The sequence below is a fragment of the Macrotis lagotis genome, chromosome 5, assembly GCF_037893015.1.
Source record: "Macrotis lagotis isolate mMagLag1 chromosome 5, bilby.v1.9.chrom.fasta, whole genome shotgun sequence".
In the NCBI taxonomy this organism is placed as follows: Eukaryota; Metazoa; Chordata; class Mammalia; order Peramelemorphia; family Peramelidae; genus Macrotis; species Macrotis lagotis.
This window is the reverse complement of record NC_133662.1, coordinates 108,494,730-108,512,572: the sequence shown is the minus strand read 5'-3', so window position 1 is coordinate 108,512,572 and position 17,843 is coordinate 108,494,730. Positions and strand designations below refer to the sequence as shown.

General features: G+C 35.7%; 1 protein-coding gene across 4 annotated transcripts in view; it reads left to right on the top strand.

The window, feature by feature from the left end:
• SCML4 (Scm polycomb group protein like 4) overlaps positions 1–15,916 on the top strand; it is a 176,477-nt gene extending 160,561 nt beyond the window's left edge. For all 4 annotated transcript variants that reach the window (XM_074187289.1, XM_074187286.1, XM_074187288.1 and 1 more), the window contains one exon: positions 1,356–15,916. In XM_074187289.1, coding sequence (XP_074043390.1) covers positions 1,356–1,481 — 126 coding nt within the window. In that variant the 3' untranslated portion in view covers positions 1,482–15,916. The remainder of the gene's footprint in view (positions 1–1,355) is intronic.
• The last annotated feature ends 1,927 nt before the right edge of the window (positions 15,917–17,843 follow it).

Below are 17,843 nucleotides of genomic sequence, written 5' to 3'. Positions count from 1 at the left end.
TAGTATTTTTGCCAAAACAACTGAACAACAAATATATACATATATGTGTATGTCTATGCATATATATATATATGTACATTTATGTGTGTATATATATCCATATAGAGAGACAAATATATAGAATATATTTGGAAAAGCACATGCACATATATTCATTATGTATATATGTTTCTCAGAAAAAAGCAAAAAGGACAAAGCAATCTTAAGGGAAACTTTATAAATCATGTATCCAGATATGACCCTTACTTTCAAAATCAGGGTATATTGATTTGCTTTTCTTCATGTCATCAGAGGTAAAAAGATGCTACCTTTAAAAACATCTTTATATCATAGAGCCTTAAGTAAATAAATATCAGCCATTATCATCATAATTTTAACTAAAGGCTTAAATGTATAATTTATAAGATCACTTTTCTAAGGACAAGCCTTGGCACCTGATAATTCTTCTGCAAACTTAATTTGGAAAAAAAAGAGAAAAGTGGTTAATTGACAAGGAAAATGTAACTTAGTGTTTAAAAAATTCAAGTGATTTTAAGTCAACTTTGGCCATAAAATTCATAAGTCTAAACAATTTGTAACAATGCTCCCCCCCAAAATATTACCATACTATTCATATTTTTGATGAAGTAATACCACCATCACCTATGCTCTAAACTCATATCTCTGTCCCTCTCTGTGTCTGTATTAGAGAGAGAGAGAGAGAGAGAGAGAGAGAGAGAGAGAGAGAGAGAGGAGAAAAAGGATACATACAAATACATTTATAGTAGTTCTTTTCACTTTCATGTATTATTTTTCATTTATAACCTCAAACTAAAAGCTAAATGGATACCCCCCTATTTTAAAATGACTAAACAAATTATGGTTTGTGAATGTAGTAGAATATTAGTATACAATAAGAAATGGTGGAATAGCTAGTTTCAGAGAAAACTGAGAAGAGCTTTATGAATTGACACAGAGTAAAATGTACAGAATTAAGATAATTTATACAATAACAACTTTATAAAGAAAACTTCTTTGAAAGACTTTTTTTTATCAATGCAGTTATGAACTACAAGTCCAGAAGCCTGAAAAACAAATTATGTCACCAATCTCTTGCCAGAAAGAATGCAGTCTTTAAAATGAGAGAAACTAATTATTATGAGAGTTTTCATGGGAACTTTTTGTTGTTATTGTTCATTTAATGGCAGTGTAGTGGTAAGATGGTGCAGTGGAAGGGCAAAATAGTAAATGTTTATAAAACTAACATAGATGTGAAAAAATTCATAATTATGTGGCCATTCTCTCCCAGATATCCTCTCTATCTCTGTCTCTGACTCTTTCTTTTTCCCCTCTCTGTTTCTGTTTCTCTCAACTAGGAAATTGATGGCAATGCGTTATTACTGCTAAAGAGTGACATGATGATGAAATACCTGGGCCTGAAACTAGGGCCAGCACTGAAACTTTGCTACCACATCGATAAACTCAAGCAGTCCAAGTTCTGAGATTCTCTAGAGCATAGAAGCCAGATTCTGACATCATGTAAAAGGGTAGATTTTAAGGTAATTTTTTGCCTTATCAACGTACAGCTCCAAACATAAAAAAACCCAACAAAACAAAAAAGTCTTTTTTAATATTTGTGCATCTTTACCTTTTTTTTGTTAAAAGTATAGTCTTTTAAACAGGTTGCTGCTTCTTAACAAGTCACCAAAAAGGTACAAAAATCTTAATAATTACTTTAACATTTTTTAATATAATTGTTCTTAAAGTTGGCCTTATTTTTGTAATCCCCAAAGTGAAAACACTGCGTGTAATAACCCTTTGAGATACCTTGAGGGATAAAGAGACTGTCAGAAGAGAGACAACCCTGGCAGACTCTGGGGAGTGAGAGGTTTTCCCTGGTTTATTATAAAGTTTTGCTATTCCAAACATCAGCAGCACTGCCCAGCATTATGGACAACACCTACGACATTTCCAGTGTTGGTCATCTTGGTTCAACTCTCAGAGATGTTTCCTGAGAACGACTTCTTTGTCTTGCACTATCTGGAAAACTTGAATTCTTTTACTTTCCAAAAAAAAAAAAAAGAGAAAGAGAAGAGAAAAGAGAGGAGAGGACAGGACAGGACAGGACAGGACAGGACAGGACAGGACAGGACAGGAGAGGACAGGAGAGGAGAGGACAGGAGAGGAGAGGAGAGGAGAGGAGAGGAGAGGAGAGGAGAGGAGAGGAGAGGAGAGGATAGGAGAGGAGAGAGGAGAGAAGAGAAGAAAGAAGAGTAGGATTGCTTCTTGCTGACTGAAATACCTTGTTGTCCCACTAGAGGGGAGACTCTTAATAAACTTTCAAGATTTTAACTTCACAGTATTGCTCTTTTACAATATTGGCATGAGGGAATAGCTGTTTTCTTGAACTGTCCCTGACTAGGCTCATAGACCAACCAACCTATCTGCAATCAGAACCAGAAAATGCAACAAAGCAAAGAAACCAAAATCCGGAGAGGTACTGTTTCATGTTCAGTAATTATTAGCTTCCGGGATGACAACTTTGACCAATTGTCTGTCTGCCTAGGCAAAGAGAATCCTTCTGTTTCATGTTTCCCAATTGTTGTTAACTGACTGTTTGAGAGACTGGTTTTTGTCTGTCTGTATAATTGAGTGATTAGATGATTGATTGTCTATCTGAACGACTGTCTTTCTGTCTATCTGAGTGACTAGATGACTAACCAACAGGCTAAACAAATGATTCTATTTTAGTCTCGCTAATTGTTATTCACTGGCTAATTGACAACTTGGCTCACTGAAACAGCCAAGAACAAGACTTTTATCACATTGAAATACTTTTTTTTTTTATCAAATTGATCTTGGAAGAGCATTCCATTTAGGTACCATTTTTAAAGGGATTTCATTGATTCTATTACAAAAAATAAAAATCTCAAAAAAGAGTGAGCCACAAATGGTCAACTGGAAAATATGAAAAGTCTGAACCAAGTTCTGGATCTAGAAAGCATTGACCTAGAAATATCCTTGCTGGACTGTAGTTATAACAGTGGCTAATTTCATTAGTCTTTAACACATACAAGAACATGGTATTTAGGGTTAGATTCAATTTACAAATAGGATTTCTCTCCCCACCATGAAGAAAGATAAAAAATTGATTTTCTACCACTTTCACAGCTGTGTCCAACAGGAGAGTGATATAGTCTATAATTTAATAGGACAGGAAGAGGTGGGACACTTTTTACTCCCTCTTTGTCTCTTGATTTTCTTTCATTGAGTGGAAAACTTGAATCCTTCAGGAAGGCGATTTGATCTTTTCTAAGTGAATCATACTCTTTCTCAAAGAGTATCCCGAGCAGTGAAATAGTCCATGACATGTCAAGTTTTGTGCTTTCCCCAAGAGTTTTAGAGCCAGAGCAAACCTAAGAAGCAGATTGACTGCCTATAAGAGGCAAGATTTCTTTGAATATCATTAAAAATGCTCAACTTTAGGAAAAGTTCTGATGTCTGTATGGGTGAGATAACCTTGGAAAATTTGGCTTCATGAGTAAATGTCTGAAATAACTATACCATGACATTTTTTTTTATTGAAAACTATCTTGAAAATGAGGAAGGGGAAAGAAAGATGGAAAAATTTTTAGAAGCTTACTTCATTGAGAGTCTTGAATTTTCTGGTTGTAAAAATGACTTGAAGGTAGTAGGTTGTAAGGTAGAAGGTAGAAGGTTGTAAAAATGACTCTTCAAGAGGACCTATTTTGCCTCAATGATAGTTGACTTTTACTAAAGATGGGAAAAAAAAACTTTTTAACAAGAATTGGGACCAAAAAAGAAAGGTAATGGGGGTGTGGTCCCAACAAGTTTGGCAAATCCGGATAATTACTGCTGTATGTGAAATTCATTTCCCTAAAATGCCACTGTACATAGTCAACTGTACACAGTTAAGTGCATATAAAAAGCACTCTATACATAAATGCTGAATAATTCTAAGACAATCTAGTTTCTTATAAGTGTCATTGTCTTGATAGCACTCTGACCTATTGGTTCCTTATCCACAAGCATATACCTCATTTCATACCTTTAAATATTTATCCTCCAATACCTTTCCCCATTGCCTCTTAATGTCTTTCCTCCCTTGACTTCTCCTCACCCCTCCCCATTCCCCATATACACCTGCAAACCAGTTTCCAAAAAATAACAATCAGTCCAAAATGCTTGTGAAATAGCACTTATATTAGTTTATCAGGGGAAGGATGCTTTTGCTTATCTCCAGCTTCAAAGAAAAATGAACCTATTGTCCTATTGAATCCCAATACAACCAGTGGTGCCACCTTACATGGGACCCCATAAACTGCAGGATATTTAATGTTTGACTTTTCAACCTTTTATTGCTTATTAAATAAATGTTTCCCCTACTGTATAGGAGACCAACCCAAGATCAAACTCCTCCCAGCCTATTTTTGCACTGAAATTCAATCAGGAGGCCAAATTGTTGTAGCAAGATTGCAATTATAATTAATTTTTCCCCCTCTCAAAAATCTTGTCAAACCAGGCAGCTAAATAGCTCTGCTGTGTAAAACATGTCAGGCTATTTCCACTGAACAAGCTTTTATAGAGTCAGACCACAGATGTCGTTTTCTTCCAAATGAGAGTCTGTGTGGAGGCCTCACGCTTGTACAAATTAGGTTATTTGGTATTTCATTCCATAGTCTTTGCTTCAGATTGTAGCCAATAAAGACATAGAACAGGTGTTTGTGTGTGTGTGCATGTGTGTGTATGTATGTATGTGTGTGTGTGACTGAGTATGCACATGAGTTCTGAACCAATGGTCTGAATCTGTTATATACTTTAAGAGAATCAAGAGACATTTCTATTGCCTCAGGCATTTTAAATATTTAATAAGTGTGAATGTTCTTTTTTTATAAAGATTTTAGGTAAAGTCTGTGAGTTTTCCCTCATTTTTCTGTTTTTCCTACAACTCTTGTTGAAACAGACTTAGGAAGTAGCATTCAATATACCAGCTACTTGACTTTTAAATAAGCACCCAGATTACAGATTACCCTTAGCTATGCTAAGATAGATTGCTTTTAAGACCTTTCAACCAGCCAGTCCTTGATATACAATCTCATGTTGTACTGTCAACCCCTCCTTTTATAGATGATGAATCTCAGGCTGAGTGTCTATGATTTACCAAGGGTCACATAACCCAGTGGGAGTTGGGATTTGAACCTGACCTTTCCTGATTTCAAATCTAATAACCTATTTACTAGACTATGTTCTCAAAACAATTTGTCCCAGAGGATATGTGTGGGGTTCCCCTTAGTTGTCTTGGCCTGACTGAGCCAGGTTGGCACTGCTGGGCCCAAGACATACTCCAATCTGGAGCCCTTCCTTGTCTTACCCAGCTTCTGCAGCCCTTAGAGAGGCTGCCATCCATACCACACTTCATTCATTTTGAATGATAGAGGAGAGACTTCCCTCAGGAAACACACAGGTTGTAATCAAAGAGCTTTATATAGTCTTTAAAATCCTTCCAGGAACCCTGGGTCTTCCAATCCCCCCCCTTTCAATGACATTGCCAATGATTTTCCTTTCATTTGGAAATTAAAATGGTTAAATTGCTCAGAAAACCAAATAGGAAGCTTGAGTTGGAGAGAAGTACTAAACCAAGGATGGAGTCACAGGAGCCTATTCATACCTCCCAAACCCCTATTTTGTGGATAAAGAGAGGCCCAAAGAAGTAGCTATTTGCCCATGATCACATTTAAACTCAAGTCCTCTGATTACAAATCCCAAACTCTTTTGTACTGTACCACTCTGGTTCTTGGCCATAGAGATTATCTAGTCTACCTCTTTATCTCATGGGTGAAGATGTTGAGAACCAGCAAAGCAAAGTAATGCCCATAGTCGCACAGGTTGATCAACATGATGACTGTGCCTATCAGAATATGCAACATTCATCATCCATGGTCTAATTTCATTATCTGTCCTGTGGAAATCAGTACTGGTCTCTGCATTTAATTTGGGTTCAATTGACTTTTGGTGGGGTTTTTATGCATTATTGAAATTATTAGGCACATATTCTCATTTCTGCTTTGTTTACTTTGCATCACTTCCTACAAATATTTCCAGGTTTCTCTGGTTTCCTCATATTTTTCTTTTTTATAGTATAATAATATCCCATTATATTAATACCCTTTACCCATTTCCCTTAAAGGTTGAGAACCCACTTTGTTTTCAATTTTTGTTGTTGCTTATATGGATATGCAATGTCATCCATGTGGAGAATCACCAGTGAGGAAATTCTCCCTACTCATGCAAATGTTCCTAATCAATGGCTTTAGAAAATTGCCTTTCAAAAGTATCATGAGTTGCTCACTGTCAGCTAGCTAGTATGTATGTATAAGAGTTGGATTTGAACCCACATCTTCTTGACTTTAAGGCATACCCCCTTTATTTCTACCCCAGTATTGCCTCTTTCCCTAATATTTTTTCTCACACACACAAAAAATGCTGCCATGAATTTTGTAGGGGATATTTGTGTGTATATATGCATGTATGTGCTATTTGTGTATACATGCACATACATATAAGCATATAAACTATATGCCTATGGACATTAAATATATACCTATATCTATATAATACATGCCGATAGTTCACATACATACCTATATACAAATACCTACATACACACACACACACACACACACACATATATATATATACATACACATGTTTGTATATATGCATATATATATAGCTATATATGAGGTCTTTCTAACTTTGACCTCCTTAGAGTCCATGTCTCATAATGTTGAGTCAAATAATGTGAACAGATTATTAACTTTTTTTTCACAGAATGTCAAATTGACCAAATGTACTATTTTTCCAATAGGTTTTACTATCGTTCTATCACAAACACACAGATACCTATACTCCAGATGGTACTTCTAATACATACACAGATAGACTTAGCAAATCAATCAATGGTCAAATCTACAAGGTACCCAAAGTTTCCTTTTTTATGATGTCAAACCAGGTGGCAGTTTTGTATCAGTAATACTCATATGTCATTCTAGTCCAACAGGATTGTTAGAGAAGGAAGCTCTAGGTCATTCCAGAACTCTCAGTCCCATTTCTCCTGATGGTTGGGCAGTTCCCTGATCCACAATTCCTTCATGGATGATTGGAGACTGATTCTTTGGAAATCTAGCATTGACTGGAAAAGGATTCACGTTGATTCATTGCCACCAGTTAAATATTATGGAAACATGTCTGCTAACAATTTGCTTTGTGTAATTTGCTCTAATGCTAATCAGCAGCAGCTGTGATGCTTCCTGTGGTAAATTCCTTTGTGGTTGCAGTGGCATTATCACACATGTACTTCACACACGCTACATGAGAGAGCCACTTCACACTGGCACACTATCACTTTGGGAAACTCCCTTCACTCCACATTAACATAAGGCAAAAAACCATTCACAATTATTATTATTATTATTATTATTATTATTATTGTTATTATTCATCATAAGGAAGATGAGACTTTTTTATTCTCTCCTTATATTTTTAGCTAGGTCTAGAATTAGCTCCCATGGTTGATAAATTGGTTTCCTGCATGCATTGCCTAACTTTCAATAGAAGAGACAATACCTCACTGTTAGAGTGTTTATTTGTGTGTGTGTGTGACACACATACATACACATGCACACAAACATATATATATATACATACATGTGATTTCTTCTATAATGACAGAGACAGTATAGCATAGAAGGCTAGTGGGGCATTTTTGAAGTCGGGAAGATCTTGATTCAGGCCCTTCATTTGACACGTACATTTCTGTTGTCTTCAAGAATGAAGGACACCAATTGAGCAAAGTCAACAAGTCAACAGTCAACTAGCTCTGAGCCCCTTTGAACTGATTAACCTCTCTGTTCCAAGCAAATCTTAGTTGCTGATGAACATTAATGGAGTTTTCACACTGGGAGTTTCCAAACCACAAAAAATAAACCAAAGTTCTTTTTAAAGGGGTGTGGAGGTAGGCAAGAAAGTAGAATAAGTCATTCCAGTTAAAGAGATGGATGTGACATTACTGTCATGGGCAGTCAAACCATATTATGTTAGCAAAAGCAAAAATATTGCTGCTTGAATGATGCAAATAAATGCTTTAACCCAAACTTATCAGGTAATTATTCTGTTTCACTTTAACTGGATAAGCTAGTTCTTAGAGGGGGAGAGTACATAAATGAGTGTCCCAGACTATTTGCTCATACTTGTTAAAAGAAATTCATCAAAAACACCAAGATAATAGTTCCATTGCTACTCTATAACCTGGAGCATCCTAATGAGATAAACAGTCCTACTTACTGCCAGTTAAAATAAACTGCTTTGAATTGAAATTCATTTCTCTACTATAAATAACAGGCATTGGAAAGGAAGGAACAAAACAAATATTTTTAAAATATCTACTATGTGCCAGAGTTGATGGTAAGCAATTTACAAATATCTCATTTGATCCTTAAAATAACCCTGAGAGATAGGTGTTATTATTAACTCCATTTAATAGTTGAAGAAACTGAGGCAAACAGATAAAGTGACTTGTTCAGGATTATACAGCTACTAAGTATTTGAGACCCGATTCATACTCTGGTATTCCTGACTCTAAGCCTAGTGTTCTATTTACTGGATCAATTGGTTATCTCAAAGGATCTTAAATTGTTAAGAGCCCTTAAAAATTGACTAATCTTCCACCCTTGACTGGATTTCCTTCTATAACATCCCTGATGGAATAGTGATTCAGTCTTTGACCACTTCTAGGAATGAGGAGCTTACTATTTCACTAGATAACTTTATCACTGTGGAATAACTATAGCTATTATAAAATTCTTTCTCATATAAAAAAATCATTACATTTTTGAATATGAGCCATGGAGATCAAAGATGTTCAGGATGGAAGTGGCTTTTTTGGAATTGTCTGCCATAGGTCCATGACAAATAAAGTTGGATTTGTCAAAAGTGAGTATCTAAAACTATAGTTAACCCATGTGAGTTAATAATTGCCAAAAAATCCAAGACTCAACCTGCAAGAATACTCTTTTGTTCTTTAGAAGAAAAGCTTTAAAAAAATTGAAATGTGGACAGATCTTTACTATCAGATATAGCATCCCTGTCATGGAAAAAAGAGGCAGTGAAAATTTTGTGAGCTCATAAAAAATTGGGGGCAACCAAGAGACTTTTTAAAGCCTAGCTATAAAGCTGCCTATAAGCACATAAACATATAAGTATGTATGTTTGGGTTTACGAATCCGTAAAATTTTATGCTTTGATCACAACTGTTATTACATTGGAAAATGTTGAATGAAACTCAGTCTCTTCTAATGGCCCTCACTAATTCTATAACAACTTAATTTAAAGAAATTAATTATTATAATTGACAAGAGAAGCATAATACTGATCATGAAAGGTTTTTCTTGTTAACAGGTGATAACACAAGTTAAACTGAGTGTTAGAAAGGATTAGCAGGGGTAGATTGTAAAATATAAGAAGGGAGTGTTAGAAAGTTCTGCAAAAACCTTTTCAATCTCTTTTCTTTTTTTTTTTTAGAAAAAATTGTCTAGAGATCTGATGTAGCAACCAGATTTTTTACAAATAAAAAAATTATGGAATATGTAGTTTGCTCAGTTACTATTGGCCAATTAGAGAGTAAGTGCCTTCTAAAATAGCTAAAGTTCGATAAAACTGTCAGTCTTATATATTTTCCTGGGAAGAAGTTACTAGTTTCATCATGTTCTGTTGGGTGTTTTTGGTTTGGTTCGTTTGTTTTTTAATAGCTGCTAAGATACTGCAAAACAGCAGTATCACACAACTTCTTCCATTTGGGGATGGAATTAGAAGCTGAGAATTTCCCATGATGCAATCTTTTTTTAAGTAGAGTAAGAGAAGGACCAGGAAAGATAAAACAGACAATTATAGGGTAACTGCTGCCCAACCTGTAAGAGACTGCACATGCTATTCACCAGGAATGGAAAGAGATTGTTTAGCCATTTTACAGTTGAGGAACTTGAGGCAAACAGAAGTTGAGTGATTTGCCCTGGATCACACAAAGCAAGTTTCTTTGATGCTATAAAACATTTTGGCCAGAAAAAAAAATTGCTGTCTCTTCTACACTCTTTTACTCTTTGCTCTTTACTGTGCAATACAATTATGTTTTGTAGTATATAAAATTTGCAAATATATGACTTATAAGAGATGGATGATAAGGCATCATTCCTTATTCTTTTCCATCTTCTACCCTATTGCTCCCCCTAAAAAGAGTATATAGAATCCTTTATGTGGATAGAAAGGTGATCAAAGACCTGGATCCAAATGTATGACTCTGAGTTTAAACTCTCACTTTAGGCAGCTCTTTGAGACTATAATTGGTAAAGAAAGTGCCAATTTGCATCCATAGAAGGAGTTTACTTATCTGGGAAGTCATAGGACCTGTTCCTCATGTTTTCTAAAATATTCTTGAAAATTATTATTATTGTTGTTATTGTTATTATTATTATTTTGAAAATTGATGAGAGATACTGAGCCAATTTATGTGCATATCTAGTGGAAGCAAATGTTCATCTTTGGAGGGGAGATTTTATTTTTGGGAATGATGAAAAATCTGATAATTAAGAAGATGAATAATGCTGGGTGCTCTCAATTTGAGTCAAGAAAGAAATGTGACTGGCAAAATGATAAGACTGATTCCCTTTGTGTGACTTGCAAACTGACTCAAATGTTAGGGTCATGACAGTCTCACTCTAATAATTAGATAAATTAAGGAATTTTTGTATTTGATTATTTTATGGTCTCTGGTGTTTTACCATGGGATAATTCAGTTTGTGTGTTTATGTAAAGAAGCTCAATTATAGTCACACATGCAGAATACTAGGAATCCTAGAAAGGTCTTCAACATCTTACCTAGGCTACTTGTTGTTTTGTTAGAGAGATACCTGACTTGGAATCAGGAGACATAAGTGTGTGACCTTGTACAAATCACTCTCTGGGTCTCAACTGCCTCATCTGTAAAATGAAGGGGTTAGATTAGTTGTTCTCTAAGATCCAGCTCTGGAAGGTAATGAAGTTTTATCTCTTCTTCATGACGTCCAAGGTATTCAACAAATGACTTCAATTTGAGGTACTGAAGCCAAATTATCAAAGGTCCTCTCCTAGTGTTTCTCTTTCTCTAGTATATTCTGTCATAAATCATCATGTTCTAATTTTCTTTCTGTTCAAATTCCTTGGGGTTTCACATCTTTTCCTCATTTTAGCACAAGACATTATTTCTTCACCTTCACCCCTCCTCCTTTCTCTTAACTTATCCTATAAATCCTCTCTTTATTAGGCTGTGGAAATTGAAAGTTGGTTGGTTGAATTTGTCATTTACCAAACACAGAATGTTAAAACTGATCTACTTTCAGGGAAACATGAGCAAGTTAGCATAAGTTATTTGCAGTTTGAACTTTGCCAATGGCAGAGCCATACCAGTCCAAGAGGAATCGGGTTTTGGTTCAGGGTTCCAACATATAAGGATTGAGCATTAGACAGGATATTTCCTTCCCAGAGTGAGAGAAAATCTCCTTTTTAGAGGGAATATTTCTTGACCATTGTGCCTGTCCTTGGCTTTGCTTTATGGTCCTAGTCCACAACACTATGTAATGAAACCACTCACAGGCAACCAAGGTTCTATTACTTTGCTATCAAAGATTATCTCATGGGAGATAGTCACAGTCTTTCCCTGCATAACTGCACCTATAATGTACACTGATTTCTGTGCCAATCATTGTCATATGAATTTGAATCCTCCAAGACAATGGTGCCCCTCTGGAAGCACATGGTTATCTGTGGTCCTAAGATGCCATAGTTCCCAGCAATTCATATTCATGTAGCATTTTACAGTTTATAAAATACTTCTTCACGCAACATTGGCTTCTTTTAAGTCCTAGCCATAATCCAATGGAGAAGGAAATGACATACCACACCAATATCTTTGCCAAGAAATCCCAGAGACAGTATTGATTCATTAGAGTCATAAAGAGTAGTACACAAATGAATGACTGAACAACACAAATACCATCTTTTACAGGAAGTCTTTCCTAACTCCTCTTAATCCTTCCCTTTGTAATTATTCTCTAGTTATCGTGTGTGTATATGTGTGTGTGTGTGTGTGTGTGTGTGTGTGTGTGTGTGTGTGTGTGTATGTGTGTTGCTTTGAATGTATTTGCAAATTGTTTTCCCCGGATTAGATTGTAAATTCCCTGAGGGCGGGAACTATTTTCTGTCTCTTTTTGACTTTTTAATATCCTTTTGTCTCTTTTTGTATTCTTTTATATCCCTTTGTATCTTTTTGATTCCTCAGCACATAGCATGTAGTAGGAGTTTAATAAATGTTTCTTGATTGATTAAAGTGGGTAACACTAGTAGTATTATTACCATTTTCACAAATGAAAAACCTGAGGCTCAGAGAGGTTAGTTAAACTGATTGTCCATCATCACACAACTAACAAGAGATAGAAGTAGACCTTGTACCTGGTCTTCAGTTAGAAACCATTATCTGGACAAGAACAGACTACTGAGTTTTTATTCTATGGAAACATGATATAATCTGTTTTCTTCCATTTGAACAATTATCTTTTCCCCTGAAATGTTGTACGTAATCATTCTTTTAACATTCTCCCATATTATCCAATTAGAAAGGCAGAACTAGGATGGCGACAAGAGTGGATCATGTCCTAGGTGCTCTCTCATAAATCTTTGAAACTAAGGACTCTAACTAAATTTTCGAGAGACAGAACCCACAGAGGGACCCAGTGAGGCAGTTCTACTCAAGGTAACCTGGAAAAGAGCAGAAAGGCTCTGCTCCCCGGGGTCGGAGGGGCAGCCCGCCAGAGCGAAAGAACTTCAGCCTCCCGGAGGCAGCCCCAGGGCTCTGGGAGCTGCAGCTCACAGCAGCAGGGGCAGTTTCCAGAAAGGCAGGACTAGTAGCTACCACTTAGGCAAAGATCAGGGAATGGTTAGGGCAGAAGCTGACTATGAGAGAGAAAGAGAAAGAGTAAAGTTAGAATTTCTAGTAGTAGAGTAGAATGATCACCTGTCTTAAGCAGTTGTCTTTTTTTTTAATTGGTTTGACTGATTTTTGTTCTTATACTTTCATGACTGCAAGTAAGGCTTATATAATACTGTTCTCATACTTATGTCCAAGAAAGAGGACTTTTATACCCTATTTCCCCTTGCCCATTCTCTCCCTTTCATATTCCCATGGAAAAGATAAAATGATAGTTTCCCAGAGCAGAAAAGCCTAAATAATTTTGATCCTGCTGGGAAACTGATACCTCTAAGAGGAATCCGAACTAAGTATCAACCAGGATGTCATCAGATCTCTTTTACATATCAAACTTTCTCTTAACTGGGGAAAAATGTATTTGTATGTTCAGGTATGTGAGGTGGGGGAAGGGTACTTTTTTGTTCTGTTGATTATTGTATTTAAGTTGTTGAGAGGCAGTGCTGTATAGGGGACAGAGAACTGGCTTCAGAGTCTAGAAGACAGTTCAGGTGTCTCTCCTGAATCAAAAGCCTATAGGACCCTGAGCAGTCAGAACATTTTACTACTCCCTGATGATTCTTTGAGTACAGAATTAAGGAAAGCATCAGGAAAGTTATTCTGGAGCTTCCCATACTGACTGTCTCTGGGCAATACACCAATTTTTTTCTCACCACATCTTGCAAGTACTTTGAAATTTTTGCCTAGTTTTCAAATAACAAATCTATATTCTTGCATTGAATAATGGGTTGAATCATGGCACTGATGGGGTTACATATGCCTAAAAAATCACATTATATAAAGATGTTATGCATTAAGTGCATTTATAAATTATTTTATTTTGTATCTTCTGTATCTAAGAAACCTGGAACATCATAGTTAGCTAATAAGGCTCTTTCTAAGATTAGAAACTTATCATTAGGGTTCTTAGCACTCTGACCTGAAATATTATATTTTCTTCTTTGTAAGCCAATAGTGTAGTTGTCAGATACCTGTATTCAATTATACCCTTACTGAGCTCATCTCCATCTTTTTGCCTCCCTACTCTACAATGCCAGTCATGCCTAGTGGGGTTTCCTGGCCTCTGTCCACATGGGAGTGTGACAACTATACCTCTTGCTCCCCATAGTTATCTCCTTAAATTGTACACTCTAAGAAATAACTAGACAGCAGTGTGACAATTAGAATCTTTCCTTGTCCTGGAAAGAAAAAAAACTGGGTCAACCACTCTCTCCGTTGCCTTAGCTATGTGCCATTATAGCTTGGGCTACTTGTATTCTTGGTGCTGATACTTTGTTTTTCAAAGCAATTGTGTGTGTTTTTGTCTCTGTGTGTGTCTGTGTGTGTGTGTGTGTGTGTATGTGTGTGTGTGTGTGTTCAGCCTGAGGGTTCAACAGAAAGATAGCTTGACATGAATCTCTATGCTGTTAGCTAATTAGGAAGTTTGGCTGATCAGGACCCTCCTATGCTATTGCAAGGTCTTTAATTACTTGAGTGATTGTCCTTGATATAGACCTGCTACAGTCCTGGAGCATTCCTCCAACTACAGGCTCAGTTCAAAAATGACCAGATACCCTGGGGTTTTGTAGCTTATAAGACTATAGAGGTCTTCTGCTAATTTTTTTAATGACAATTTTTGCAAAGCAAGTATTTGGTGATGAGAATAGGAATAGGGGGACTGGGCTTGTGATTTCACTGATAAAGGGAACTCTCCAATGAGGAGTCTCCTTCAATTAGTGAAAGTTGGCACTTTTTCTGAAACTTATAGTCTTAATAAGTTGCATAGGGCACTGAGATGTTAAGGGATTTGCCTAGGATCACACAGTCAACATATATCCGAGGTAGGACCCGAACCCAGAATTCCAGTGAGGGGGGAAAAAACAATGGAATGATCTGCCAAATTCACATTGGAGTGAGAATGCAGTAGAAACCACCATCTGGATAAAAATAGGCTACTGAGTTTTTATTCTTTGGGAACATGATACAATCTGTTTTCTTCCATTTGAACAATTTTCCTTTCCCCTGAAATGTTCATATATAATCATGTTATACTGTATGATATTCAGTTTGCCTAATGTGCAAATAGAAAATAACTAGTTAAAATGCAAATGTTTCATATTTATTTGGAGATAATAATGGGGAGATAAAGCTTTGTCCATCCTGAGAAAACCACCTGATGAAGGCACTGTGATCATAGTTCTCTTAGTTCCAAGAAAGAAAAACAAAAACAAAAACATAAAAACCAACCCTAAAAGGACTGAAAACACTGTTCCCATAGATAGCAGCACTCTTGTTATACATGGTTATGCAGGTGAGCATATTAGCAGCATTCCTAGACGCATTCATTCACACACACACAATCTCTTACCTGCACTAGCAAATAGGCCCCTAAAGGCAAGATGTTCTTGTTGGGTGAGTTGGCTATTTTCATTTTAATAATGTACCATATTATAAGAAATATTCCATCAGGCATTATGTCAAGATATATTTTTTCTTTTTCATTGTTTTCTGTTGTTTTATTTTTCCATTTGTAATATTTGTATTCCTTTCAGTCAGTTCCTGTTATAATTTAGAGGAATGTTTCAATGTATACTTACTTGTACAGTGACTGCTAGAGGCGTATTGTGCCCAGATGTATGAGCCTGAATTAAACAAGTTACTACTGTTAATTCTTTTTTATTTTTGAAAATTGTCTGTTTACTTTTGAAGTGGTATATTTCCAATCTGTGTCACAGGGGCCCAGCTGTGATTAAATGTAAGGGTTCCAAATCTTCACCTTTATGTTCTACAAAAAGGCAATATTTTCTGTTATTACTGTAAGAATTATTTCTGTATTTTTAATAAAGAATGGAATTTATATAGGTCTAGATGTTTTGTCTATTTGGCCATTTTTTCCTGATTTTTAGTTTTAAGTTCAAATCTTCCTATAAATAGAAATAAAGGGAAGAATCAAAGATGGAGAGTCGTGAAACAAGGATCTAGGACCCCAGATTAAGAAGGAAAGAAATAAGCATCTATAAAGGTCTTTTACATATCCAGACACTATGCTAAGCACTTTACAAATATCTCATTGTATCCTCACAACAATCCTGGGAGGTAGATGTTATTGTTATCCCTGTTTTAGAGTTGAAAAACCTGGGGCAAACCTATTTAAGTGATTTGCCCAGGGTCACACAACTAATAAGTGCATGACTATGGTCTTCCTGATTCAAAGCCATTGCTCCATCTTCTTTGCTTCCTAGTTACCTAGCTGATATGGTTAGCATTTAATAAATGCTTTATCCATTTATTTATTCATGAGGAAAACAAAGCACAAGGAGTTGAAATGATTTGTCCAAGTTTACACAAGTAATAAGTAATGGAGGTACAAAGGGATACCACTATTAGGTCTATATCCCCAAAAAGATAAAAGAAAGAGAAAAAGGACCCAACTGTACAATAATGTTTTATAGAAGTTATTTTTGTGATTATAAAGGGAATGTCCCTCAATTTAGGATATGCCTAAACAAATTACATTATATGGATGTGATAAAATACTATTAAACACACAAGAGATGATGAATAGGATGGTTTCAGTGAAATCTGGAAAAGACTTATAAACTGAAGCAGAGTGAAATGAGATAAGAAGAAAAATTTCTAAAATCACAATAACACTATAAAATAAAACAAAGAAGCAAACAAGAACTTTGAAGATCTTTCAGAACTCTGATTAATGCTTCAACCAATCATTTTCCAGAGGAGCCTCTTCTAAAAGAGAGATTATGGACTCATGGAGCAGAATGAGATAGGTATTTTTTGGATATAATCAAAGTGGGAATTGTTTTGCTTGATTTTGCATATTCATTACAAAGATTTTATTTTCCTCCCTCCTTCCTTTCTTTCTTTCTTTCTTTCTTTCTTTCTTTCTTTCTTTCTTTCTTTCTTTCTTTCTTCTTTCCTTCCTTTTTTCTTTTCTTCTTTTCTTTTCTTTCTCTTTCTTTTCAGTAATAAGGTTTGGGGGATAGGAGGGAAATAGATTAATTTTTATTAATTGAAAAAATTTCTAATAAAAAAATAGTAATAGAATTTGAAATGAGGACCTCTAACCCATATATTACTGCTTTTGCCACAGTATCATGCTGATTACACGTCAAGAATGTTAAGATTAACAACTGAAGTAAGATGCCAGACAAGTGTGACAATAGGAACAAATTTAATCTTAGAACCCAATTAGTAGCAGAATGAATAAAAGAGGATCCAGCACATTTCTACCTCAACTTAACTTAGATCCTTGGTCTCGTTCATATTTAATAGACTCAGAAAAATCATTGGATATGCTAACAATTATATTAAAAATTATTTCCATATTTTATTTCTTCACCTTCTTCCCTCCCCCATTCATATAAGACCAAAGGTAGATAGAGAAGATTTTCTAAGTCATCAAAATGGAGCAGCCCTAGGAGGCTGTCTTTCCAGATGTTTAGAATTGTGGCAGCTGGCAATCATGCTGCTTTCCTTTTCTTTAATCAGTTTTTCTCCCTGAGGCTTTAGGGACAGTTCCCTAAAGCTACCTTTTATTAGTAGGTAGAAGTCTGAAATGTAACCCCAGTGGGGGATTACATGGTAATTTTAAGGTAAAACTTGGACTTATTATTTCTCTCAGCTGGGAACTGTCCATGTTCTGTTTCAGAGAAGATTGACCTTCAACCCTTAATTCCTCTCTCCTTCCCTATTGTATGGAAAGAGATAATAATACCTTTGATATATATATATATATATATACATACATATATATATATATATATATATATATATA